The following is a 12253-nucleotide window of genomic DNA, read 5'->3' as shown; positions in this document are numbered from 1 at the left end:
AAGAGTTAATGAACCCTCACATATTCCAAAAAAAAAAAAAAAACAGTTAAAACGGTGGCGTTTTAACACACATCAGTGATGGCTGTGAATTGTCCACAGCAGGGACCCCTCATCCATAAAGAACATTAGATACCGTGATTGAAAATATAATTGATCGAACTCTATCTCTTTAGATTTTCCTTCTATCTTTTTTATTTTAATTTTTTTTAAAAAAAAATTTAGTGCTAAATCCAAGTAAAAAACAAAATGTGAAGGATCTAAGCTGGCATGGAAGATCCTTGAACCACCTAACTTCACTTTTACTGATCTAACTTCTGCTCATTCATTTCTTTTCATGTATTTAGCAAATTCATGTACTTAGCAATGGTGGATGAAATTATTATTCAGTGGGTTTCCTTTCAATTTTTTGAAGGAGGAGGGTTGTGTGTTAAATAGCCGATAGCCAACATATAAAAAAATTCGCTCGGATCCCTTATGACAATGAATCCTACTTTGAATCGATTAAATACTAGGTTGTTCCCCTCAAGTGACGCGTTGCGCCTGCTTCCGGGTGTTTCGAGAAGTGAACAAAGGGCGCCGCATCGACACCTGGATGAGGTGAAAAATGGGCAAAGGTTCCTGCATTTTTCTAAACGAGTGCGGGTAAAGAAACTAGTCCAAAACTATAGGTTTAGGGTAGCCACTTGGAATATAGGAACTTAAACTGGTAAGATGATGGAATTGGTAGATGTTATAATTAAGAGGAGAGTTTGTATAGCATGTGCACAAGAAACTAAGTGGACGGGTGAGAAAGCTAGGGAAATTGAGGATACAAGTTTTAAACTGTATTATAGTAATAAGGATAGATACAGGAATTGGGTAGGAATCATAGTTGCCAAGGGTTTTGTAGAAAATGTAGTAGCGGTTATTAAGAAAAGGGATATGATTATGTTAGTTAAACTAGTTATTGGAGGAAATATAATGAACGTTCTTAGTGCATACGCCCCTCAAGTAGGATTAGATGATCAGACTAAGAGAGATTTTTGGAAGCGAATGGATGAGATCTTACAGGAGATACCCATAGGAGAGAACCTAGTTATAGGTGGAGATTTCAATGGCCATGTAGGCATAGATAAATTAGGCTATGAAAAAGTGCATGATGGATATAGTTTTGGTGACAGAAATAAGGCTGGAGAGAGTATTTTAGATTTTGCATTGGCTTCTAACCTGGTGGTGGCCAATACTATGTATAAGAAGAGGAAGGAGCATTTGATTACCTTTAATAGTGGATCAGAGCCAAATAAATTATTTTTTAGTAAGAAAAAGTGGACCGCCTAAAATGCAGTGATTGTAAGGTGATTAATATGTAAGTTCTATAGAACGGCTATTAGACCAACGATGTTGTATGGGATAGAGTGTTGGGCAACCAAGAAACAACATGTAGATAAGATAAGTGTTGCTGAGATGAGGATACTAAGGTGAATATGTGATGAGACTAGACAAGACAAGACAGAATTAGAAATGAGTGTATTTAGGAATGGGTAGGAGTAGCACCGATTGAAGAAAAGTTTAAAGAGAATCGATTGAGATAGTTTGGTCATATTCAACGGAAACCAACAGAGGCAGTAATAAAGAGATGCGATACAGTGACGGTAGATGGTAATGTTAGGAGACCAGGTAGACCTAAATTAACGTTGACTAGCGTTGTAAATAGATATATGGATCTACTTAATTTGACTAACGAAATGGCTTTTGATAGAACTGCGTAGAAAAGAAGGATTCATGTAGCCGATCCCATTTGATGGGACTTAAGGCTTGGTTTGGTTTGGTTTTAAGCAATTTTTCATTTTTTTAGATGACCTTACTTAGATGTATCTAAATTATAAAATATTTGTAAATAAATATTTTAAAAAATTAATAAATACACCAAAATAAGAAAAATATACTGAATTTTTTTTATTTTATATTTTTGGTATTTAATGAATTTTTTAAAGATTTTTTTTCACAAATATTATACTTTTTAAGTGTATTTATATTAGGTGTGTCTAAAAATTTTAAAAATATATTTGCTTAAAATATTAAAAAAATATAGTGAAATTAAAAAAAAAATACAAAAAACAAAAAAGTATAATTTTTTGAAAGGTAAATTTTGAAAACTAAAACCAAACAAAAAAATTTTTTTTTTTTTTTTGGTTTTTTTTTCATCTTGACTATTAGATTTATGAGATAAATAGTTGAGCAGTGGTAAAAGCCATTCATCTAACAAATGAGGTTTGTCAAGTATTTTTTTCACAATTTTTTGTAAGTTCTTTTTTGTTTTTTAGCAAAAAAATAAATAAATAAACAAAATTTTCTAAAACCTTACACTTTCCGATTTTATTAGATTAGACATATCTAGAAAGAAAGAAAAAATTAAAATATACATTAAAAACCCCAAAAACAGATCTGAATCATTCAACTTTTTAATTTCTAGTAAACTTTTATTTTATTTTATTATTATTTTGAAAACTTTTTTTTTTCTGTTTAAATCTTTCTAGACCAGACAGACTAGAAAAGTGAATAAAATGACAAATCTAAAAACAAATTGAAGGAACTAGGACTTTTTTAAGCTGGTGCCAAACAGGGATTGCATATGCATACATGTATTCTCAAGAACTATTGCTTGCTTGCAGTTATTCCCCAATCTTCAACTCCAAATATGCAATATACCGCTCAAATGAGTGTTTTGACACGCCCCACAAAAAAAGGCTACCAACAGAAAGTGGAATGGCCATAAAAACATAAATACAAATAAAAAAGCAAGATTGGAATGAAAACATTAAAACACATTACTTGTAAATACCAGCTAACAATATCATTCTGTATAAAGATGGAGGCATAGCAACAATTCATTATCATCACAGATTACACAGAAATTAAGTTTTTTAAATTACAACAACAAAACACTGATTACTCAGAAAACAACCAACACTGGTCGACATTTCTTAACAGTTGAACTTAAAAGCAGCAGCTAAACACAGATTGAAAATACATGCATTAGGCCTCAAATATTAGGAGCCCTCTATAGTTTTATACTTGATTACAGAAGCAATTTGATACCACAGAGGAACAATCTGCTGTGACTGGCTTCTACTTAAAAACCATGGATCTTGATATGTTCCTTCTTCACAATTCCAGCCTGTGTTCACACAAAACAACAGTCAAAACAGGAATTTCAGCCAACCCGCAACATTTACAGTTCATTATTATTGTTTATAAAAAACATTAAACATGTTTATGTTATATTTTTTTATATAAATGAAAAACAAAAACGTGTTCGAATACACGTGTTTTAAAAACTTGTTTTGAAAACAAATGAAAGGACGGTTGGCGGAAGATGCTGGCCAAAGATGGTTGTCGGACGGTCAAAGATAGTGGCCGAAGTTAGTAGTTGACTGCCAGTGGTAGTGATTCGGAGGTTGTTGCTGGCTGCCAAAGGTGGTTTTATAACGGTCGGAAACTGTGGCCAGCTGCGAGAAGGTGGCTGTTGGAGGTGGTTACCGATGACGGTAGTCGGGTGTGGCCATTGGATAGTAGGTAGAGGCTGGAGGGTGTAAGAGAAGAAGGAACAAAAACAAATTTTGAAACCAACTTTTTTGTGGTCACAAGAATATAATAAATTTTGCAAACATTTTTATTTTTTTAAACAAATTTTTTAAAATAAAAATATACTACCAAATGAGTTTTTGTTTACACTTTTCAAAAAATTTGCAAATATAAACAAAAAAAACAGTAAACATAAGTGTTACCAAACAGGCCCTAAAAGCCCGATTTATATAATCAACGTGAGGTATGGGAATTACCTGAACAAGGAAAGTAGAGACATTCTTTCGCTGATCACCTTGAAGTTGGATAACCTGAGTCCAATACATAATTTTTGTGAAGTCAGGCATACGACTACAAGAGTAACAGCAACAGAAATGAGGACATATTGTACTGGCAGCTAGTAGCACAAGCTCACCTGGCCCAGCTCAGGGTCTTGGACTACAGTACCATTGCAGCAAAACTCCTTCTTAAGGTCCTTGAGTATCTTATTGTAGCTGAATTCCTTCTTCAAACCCTGGACAGTGGTCAGGCTTTTCCTACCATTACGCTGCTGTATGCGAATATGCACATACTCTTTTGATGATCCAGCACCTGAGTCCTCAGCATTTGCCTCAGCGAATGGATCTATTATTCATAACAATGAAAATACGCCTCAGTTTGATTCTCATCATAATGCTAATCAAAAGATATATGCATACAAATTCCAGAATTGCTCATTTCATTTCATACTGACATAGCCCTAATAATCGCATTCTTAAAAGGACATTTTTAATCCAGACCAGGAAAACAGGAAAGAGAGAGGGGACCCTGTGGTAAGGAGCTTTTGTCCCAAATCGCTATTTCATACTTGCCCAACAGTGTCATATAACTAGCAGTGCTAAGGGATTACACAAAAGGACTACTTTTGCCTGACAAACAATTCAATTTTACAGGTCAAAGACTCAAACATTAAATGAAAAACTGAATGAAACACATACCAAAGGCAGTTGGAATCTGGACGTCGAGTTCAGACATGAAACTTGGCTGCTAGAATTGATGGGACCAAACTAACAGACAAATGTTCTTTTGCTGTTAAATACAAGTGCTCAGAACTGAAACAAAATTGATGATACCATCAGTGTGTAACCAAGAAGGAAGGAATAAAAAATCTACAAACATCAAATCAAGCCAACTAGCCATCATCATCTCAATTGCTTGGATCACATGAAATTAGTAATTACTGCTGAAACATGGGAGGACTAGAAAACATTCGATTGGAGAAAAAATAATGTATCATGATGTAATCCCACAGTAATGCAAGTTCTAAATTGGCAATTTATGGTAGAGAGTACAGTCCAATATATTTCCAAAGTCATGAGTGGTTTTTTTTTAAAATAAAAATCAGTAAATCACAGGTGGATTGTGGTTAATTTATTGTATTATATCTTACTATACTGCAGAAGCATACATCATAATAGATACATGATATCAAAAATTGATATTAGAAACTGACAAAGCATCACTAAAGATCTTTAATAATTGGCTGGTTAAGATATTAGATTAACAATACATCACTGCCCCCAAATGGTCACAGAAAATTCTTGAGACCAACTAGAATACGTTAAGAGAACAACCAAGAAACTGTATTAATTGGCCAGATAATGCAAGCCAAACAATCCCTAAGTTTCTATTTTTTATGAGACAAATGTAAGCATCAAATCTTTCCACCACAACAAACAAATTTGATAATTCCTGATGGTTCATGGGAAACTACTTTTAACTTGCTATTTAGTTGCAGGTTTCTATTGTGATTTAGAATTTTCGGTACATGGCTTCTTTCTCCTGAAGGCTTAAACAGTAATGATGTCAAGCCAAAGTTGACAACCTTTCACATTTTTCTTAAATTTACCTACAAGAAAGCCAATTTCTTGCTCTTCCAAGCCATAATCTTCTAGCTGTTCTGTATGTCTTGGGCTAAACTGGATCTTTGCATATGAGCTAAGAGGATTCAATATCCTGGAGCCCAATTCAGCAACAATCCTTTGATTACAAAGTGATCACAATTCATACAAATCCACCAATTGCTTTTCTAGCCCAGAACTGCAGATTTCATACCAGTCCTGGTCTTTTTCTTTTTTTCTTTTTTTGGTCCATTGGAAGCCATAACTAGGGGAAAGGGGGGCCTCAAACCATTGACTGCCTAGTAAGGTGCAAAGAAACAGGCATAATTTTGTGAAGTTTTATTCAGCAACAGTCCCAACCTTTCACTCATTGAACCCCTTTACAAGTCTTCCACATCTCTTTGCTCTCCTTTTCACATTCTCCCTCTTAGAAGTATACCCCTCTCCACCAAGGGGAAAAAAAGTATTCTCTAATATATGATTATGACCCTCATCCTCTCCCGAATCTCTCGCCATCTCCTATGTTTCATCCAAAACATAACCCACATTTATAAGTAAGTTTTGTCTGTGTATTTGTTTATGCTTCATTTTATTAAATAATATTATTTGAGTTCATTTTATGGAATGAAATGACATATATATTGCTTCCTCAATTTTCATGATACTATGCTAAGAAGCATGGACACTTCTACGAAGGTGGCGTTTTGTCACACACCACACAAAAAACACGACACAATACTCATCAAACACTTTCCAATACCTGCCAGCAAGGTTCTGAAAAACAGTTGTGGTCGCCCTAACGGTGGTGGTGGCACGGTTACGGTTGCGGGGTGTAAAGGCCGTAGCATAACAGTTGCGGTAACCGAAACCGTGAATTTTTTTATTTTTCGCACAATTTGAAAAAAACTTACCGATACGCATATTTTTTTTCCATGATCATATTTATTGGGTTTAAAATAAATATTGATCAATTTTTGTAAATTTTTAAGTATGATCCAATATATTACATATTTTTAAATCGCTAAAAACTGAATTTTTTACATTTTATTTTAATAATTAATGACTTTATAAGTTTATATTATACAAAAAAAATCAATCACTAACAATTATATATAAGATAAACAATGACAAAAGTAAAAGAACAAATAAGAGCCTAAATACATATATATATACATATTTTAACCAAGCCAAATAGATAATGATCACACTTATTATTATTATTATTATTAAACAATATATAGATAGACATATACAAACAAAATAGTTGAGTGATAACAGCTAAATAGAATAGCATAAGTCTTAGAGCTTCAACAAATCAATAACATGTTCTTCATCTTCCCTCTTCTCTTGTTCCTCCATCTTCTCTCTTTATCTTTCCTCCTCTCTCTATCCATTTTTCCCCATTTTTAGCTTCTTTTTTTTTGTGTGTTTTTTCGAAAGAAACAGTTTGAAACCGTTATGTAACGGTGCGTAACAAGCCGTTACGGCATCGTTACGACCACTACGGCAGCCTTCACGGCCGACACCTGTGAATCTCAATCACGCTGCAAAAGCGGCCGTAACGGGTGGCGGAAACCACCACAACCGTTACGTAACTACGTAACGGTTGCAGCCGCTTTTTAAAACCTTGCTTACCAGGGATACATGTCCAACCATTTTATATATATATATATATAAAATAAAAAATCTCGATTCGAACACTCTTCAAACACTTGAAAAATACGTGTCTATCACTAAGACACAAATGAAATACATTACAAGTTTAAATAAAATAAATTAGAATATAATCATAAATAAATAAATAAATATATATAATAAATAAAAAAACAACTTAAATTTGTGACCATTCCCATAGAACTGTATATTTTGCGTGATTATAATCTTTAAATAAATTATTCATATATATGACATATTATAATATTTTATTCTTATATAGATATATATCATATATTTTGCACTTATCCCCCGTGCGTCATGTACTACATTTTTTTTTTTTTTTAAAAATGTGTCAGCACGTTGATGATGTGTCAAGTGTCCATGTATGTGCTTCTTACATACTATGTATACATAAACAATTGTACATATCATCAATTTGTCCATAAATCGCATACTTTGGTTGAAATTGGGTGATCTTCATGCGAAGCATTTTTTGTTTAAAATATAATTTGTCTGCCTATTTAAAATTTTCAATTAAGAACTTAAAATGATAGATCTACACCAAACTTCAGTCAATGCTTTTGAAGTGTCACTGGTAATCAAATACCATTATCCATAATTTAAAATAAATAAATAAATAAATACTAAGCATAAATACTAGTCATACTCAAATCTTTGCCTAATTGCTTCAAAAAAGAAGAGGGGTAAAAAAGGCAGTTCATACCTTAATTCATTGATTTAATGTTTAGCCTAAAAAAATTTAAAAAGAAAAAAAAAGGATTTGCATTAAGAATTTCAAAATGTTCTTTCCAAATCCTTAGATTTGGCATTCAAATGCAAATTCAAATCCAGATTGCCATAAGAAACCCTGATTTCTAGCTCTTGTTTTGCTCCAAAATCCAAATAGCTTGTTCTCTACTGCACATCCTAAATTTCCCTCTCCCTGTTCTACAAAGATCCTAAATTTTAAATTCCCTATAAAGAATTTCCATCCAACTTTCCAACTCGTTTTAACTAAACATCTTTCTCCATCAACATAATCTAAATTATTGAAGTCAATATTTCATATCTCGGGGATTGGGGGGGGGGGGGGGGGAATGAAAGTATTGACAAGTCTAAGCGATCAGGTCAATACAAATTTAAATGACTAAAATAGTAATTAAAATCAACAAATCACTCTAAAATTAAGCTAATAAATAATGGGAAAAAAATATTAAGTACTAGTGGAATAACATATGATATTGTGTCATGTGGTACTACAATCAAATGAAAAATCGCAAAATACACACTAATTGGTGAACTAGTGAAGTTCATCATTTGTCTATCAACTACCTAAGGAAGGTGAGTTGTCACGTCCACTTATAAAAACTTTCACTACATGGTTTGTTTGAAACACCACAGACATTACTGCAAGCTACTCCGGGATTATTAAATAATTATCCAATATACTCAAAATGTATTATAGGAACTTGAATTTCAATGATTCATCATTACAAAAATACAAATCATAAATATTATCATGACTGAAGAATATATGTTCCATAATTCACCGGATCAAGGGGTCTATCATATCGTTCCACTACGAATATTTTCCTCAAACCTTAGATGTTGATTAACAAGATTCAATAAACGTAGTACAAGATGAGGTAATTTGGATTATCCAAATTTACCTTTACCCAATGAATCACATATGTAATCATGTATGTGTGTAAAAATAATCATCATTTGTGACAACAACCACATCAAAAGACACTTGTAATTCTCAAAAGAAGAAATCTTTATATCAAAATCCAGAGAAACACATATAACGATTCTCTAATTTTACCATCGGACGAAAATCACACCAAACCCACAAAAATTTACAATCATTTTAGCAAAATCACACATGAATTACCAAAATCAAGCCACGAAATTTAGGGCACCATGCGTGCACACCACAATAACTCAACAATTTCACCCAATACTAGTGATTGAGAGAGAGAGAGAGAGAACGATCCGATCGCAACGATAATCAAAACAAAAAATGATATACCAACAGAGATACAAATACCACGGAAAAAATCAGACTCACCTGATCTGAAGGAAGGGTTAGGGTTTCAGGCAAGTTGCAGAAGAGATTGGAGATCGAGCAATTGAAGAACCAAGCTTCCAGAGAACGCGAGAGAGCGGTAGAGAGGAGAACGCGAGAGATCGGTAGAGAGAAAGAGAGGTGTTTGGGAATAAGAATAAGATAGAAATGAGGAGAGAGATTGGATTAATTTATAACTTGAGAGAGGACTTTTTTAGACCACAGAGTTAGACCATATACCAAACACGGCCTTAGGTCAAGGCTTCATTTGCGGTGTGGGTAACTTGGGTAACTTTTTATTTTTTGGTAAACTATCAATAGGTCCTAATAGTAATTCTCATCAAGTCTTATTGAAAATAAGTCTTAATAATATTGTAGTTAAAAATAATTTTTTTGTGATAATTTTTTACATACGTCTCTAAAAATTGATAATTAGTGACTTTTTTGTCATAATTTTTATAAATTGTCGCTAAAATTTATAATTAGTGATTTTTTTTATGACAAATTTTTCTCATATAATCTATTAGACAATAAGTTCACTTATTAAGACCTATACGTAAGTACTCCTTTATTTTTTTTTTAGTTGGGAGCTTCTATTTACATGCTATAGTTCACCTTAATACACACTATTTTTAGTTCACGCCTCCACACCATCTTCATTTTTTATTATTTTCTCAATTCACTTCCTTTATGCCCAAAATACCCTAACCCTACCTACCTTCAACCTAGTCACCACCAGCTCCGGCGACCCACTCCCGCCCTCATCCACCCTTCATAACTAGGGGTGAGCATGGTCCGGATTGGACCAGATTGGAGTAAAACCAGAACCAATTCGTTATCTACGAATCCTGAAAAATTGGAACCAATCCAATCCGTTTTAATTGTGGAACCAATTCGAACCAATCCATTTAAACACGGATTTACGTAGTTAAATAACAAAAATATATATAACACTTTAATTTCATAAAAATATAAATATAGCACCATATTAGTTTCACAATAGCAACATGTCTTTTCATAATAGCGACAAACTGTTCTAGAATTTAAACAATCATAAGAAAACTAGTTTCACTATAAGTATTTAAGACCATTACAAATTAACACTTAAAACTAGCAAACAAAAATAATAAAAGAAGATACTATGCAAGTTTAGGTTTGGATTTAAGTTTTATATAAAATAAGAGAATATACTATGTAGGATGGTGTATAATAAAAATATAGACTATTTGTATACGGTCCGGACCGGTTCCAATCCGGAATCGTGGGGTTCAATCCGGAACCAATCTGTGAATTACAGATTTTTAATTTTTCAATCCAAAACCGAACCACGGATTCAAAAAGCCAATCCAAACCTACTAGATTGGACTGGACTAGATTGGATTACGAATTTCACGGATTCTTTGCTCAGCCCTATCTGTATCACATCCCGACTGCCACCGTTTCTGTTCCAGACTCCTTCAGCCTTTCCTTGCCTCAACTCCGCCCCACTCCGACACCTCCACAACCACACCCCATCATTATCATAACCTTAGTGACCGCTACCCCTAACCCTCGCAATTGACTAAGATCGATCGATGATCAATCGAATAAAGAGGGAACGAGCAAACGAAGAAGAGAAGAAGAGGTTGCGATGGGAGAGGTTCGCCAAAGAGGGCGCTTGAGAGTTGTTGCAGAGGGAAAATGGTGCCAGAGGTAGGAAGCAGCGAAAGAGGCAGTAGAAGTGGAGTAGATGGCAACCAGCGGTGGTGGGGTTGAGGTGGGTGGAAATAGGGCTACAAATGAACTGAGTTGTTCATGAACAAGCTCGGCTCGACTCGTTTAGTAAACGAGCCGAGCACGAGCTCGATTATTAGGCTCGTTTAGTAAACAAGCCGAGCTCGAGGTCACATAAGCTTGAGCTCGGCTCATTTACCTTTATTTAAACTATATAATAAATATGTTATTTATATAGTAAATAATACATAAATATATATATAAATAATAATATAAATAATATTTTTTAAAAAAATTATCGAGTCGAGCTCGAGTTTCATTAATGTTAATAACCAAGCTCGAACCCAATTTCTTATCGAGCCGAGTTCAAGCTCAATAAACAAGCCTGATAAGTAAACGAGCCAAGCTCGAGCTCAGCAAAGCTCGGCTCCGCTCGGCTCGGCTTGGTTCGATTCGTTTGCAGCCCTAGGTGGGAATGGTGCTATTGGAGGTGAGGGGTGGCAATCGGTGCTAGTGGGGGGGTTGGAGGAGATGGTAGCAGGCGGTCGTGGAGTTGGAAGGAGGTGGTAACTGACGGTAGTGAGTTGAGAGAGAGGGAGGATTGTGTAAGTAATTTAATTAAAGGATATAATGGTAATTAAAAAAAATTGAGATAATGTTGTGAATTGAGAGAATAGGTGGTGTGCAAATAGAAACTCCAATTTTAGTTATTTTAGTTTAGGATTAAAAAAATTCATTTGGGATGGACTTTTAGAATTTTTTTGACTTTTGTAAAAAAAAAAAAATAGAAAAATCATGATTTAAATGTAATATATTTTAACCTGAAATTAAAAAACTTATTTTATTTTTTTATGATTATTTTAATCCCAACTCCCCAAACGAGTGCTAAACTGATTCAACATTCAGTATTTTACGTTTTGAATAAAGTGTACTTTTCTTGTGGATAAATTACATTCACTGCCCTTAAAGTTTCTAATAAATACAGGAATCTCCCTATAATTTGAATAATTACAAAATCTCTCCTATTTTAATTGATATTGTCAAGATTCTCTCACTCTGTCAAATTGCACAAACGACGTTACTTGCATATACTAAATGACCTTATTACCCTTACTTTAGAGCACGAAAAGACGAAAATACTCTTTTGATCCCTAAATATCTCTTACTTATCTCTCCACGTTCTCTCTCTCTATCTATCTCTCTCTCCCCTTTTGCATCTTCTTTCATATCCATAATCTCTTCGGCTATCATCAATACAACTGCCTCCGGCAATCCCAAACGCCACCGGCAATAATTCTCCTCAACATCCTTCCTCCAATGGCGACCTCTCTCCATCACCGCCCTTTTTCCCCTCTCTTCCGATTGTCCCTCT

The 12253-nt window shown here is 34.1% G+C and overlaps 1 protein-coding gene across 1 annotated transcript; it reads right to left on the bottom strand.

Annotated features, from left to right (window-relative positions):
- Positions 1-2807: 2807 nt before the first annotated feature.
- LOC114321350 (protein translation factor SUI1 homolog) lies at positions 2808-9458 on the bottom strand. The gene is made up of 5 exons (XM_082886871.1): positions 9172-9458; positions 4542-4655; positions 3980-4188; positions 3822-3875; positions 2808-3157 (listed from the first exon to the last, which is right to left on the bottom strand). Exons 2-5 carry the CDS (start codon positions 4576-4578, stop codon positions 3113-3115), a joined length of 345 nt encoding a protein of 114 aa, XP_082742997.1. The 5' UTR covers positions 4579-4655; positions 9172-9458; the 3' UTR covers positions 2808-3112.
- Between the last annotated feature and the right edge of the window lie 2795 nt (positions 9459-12253).

This window comes from Camellia sinensis, chromosome 9 (genome assembly GCF_055761805.1).
Source record: "Camellia sinensis isolate YWXY chromosome 9, ASM5576180v1, whole genome shotgun sequence".
In the NCBI taxonomy this organism is placed as follows: domain Eukaryota; kingdom Viridiplantae; phylum Streptophyta; class Magnoliopsida; order Ericales; family Theaceae; genus Camellia; species Camellia sinensis.
This window is presented reverse-complemented; position numbering and strand designations above follow the sequence as displayed.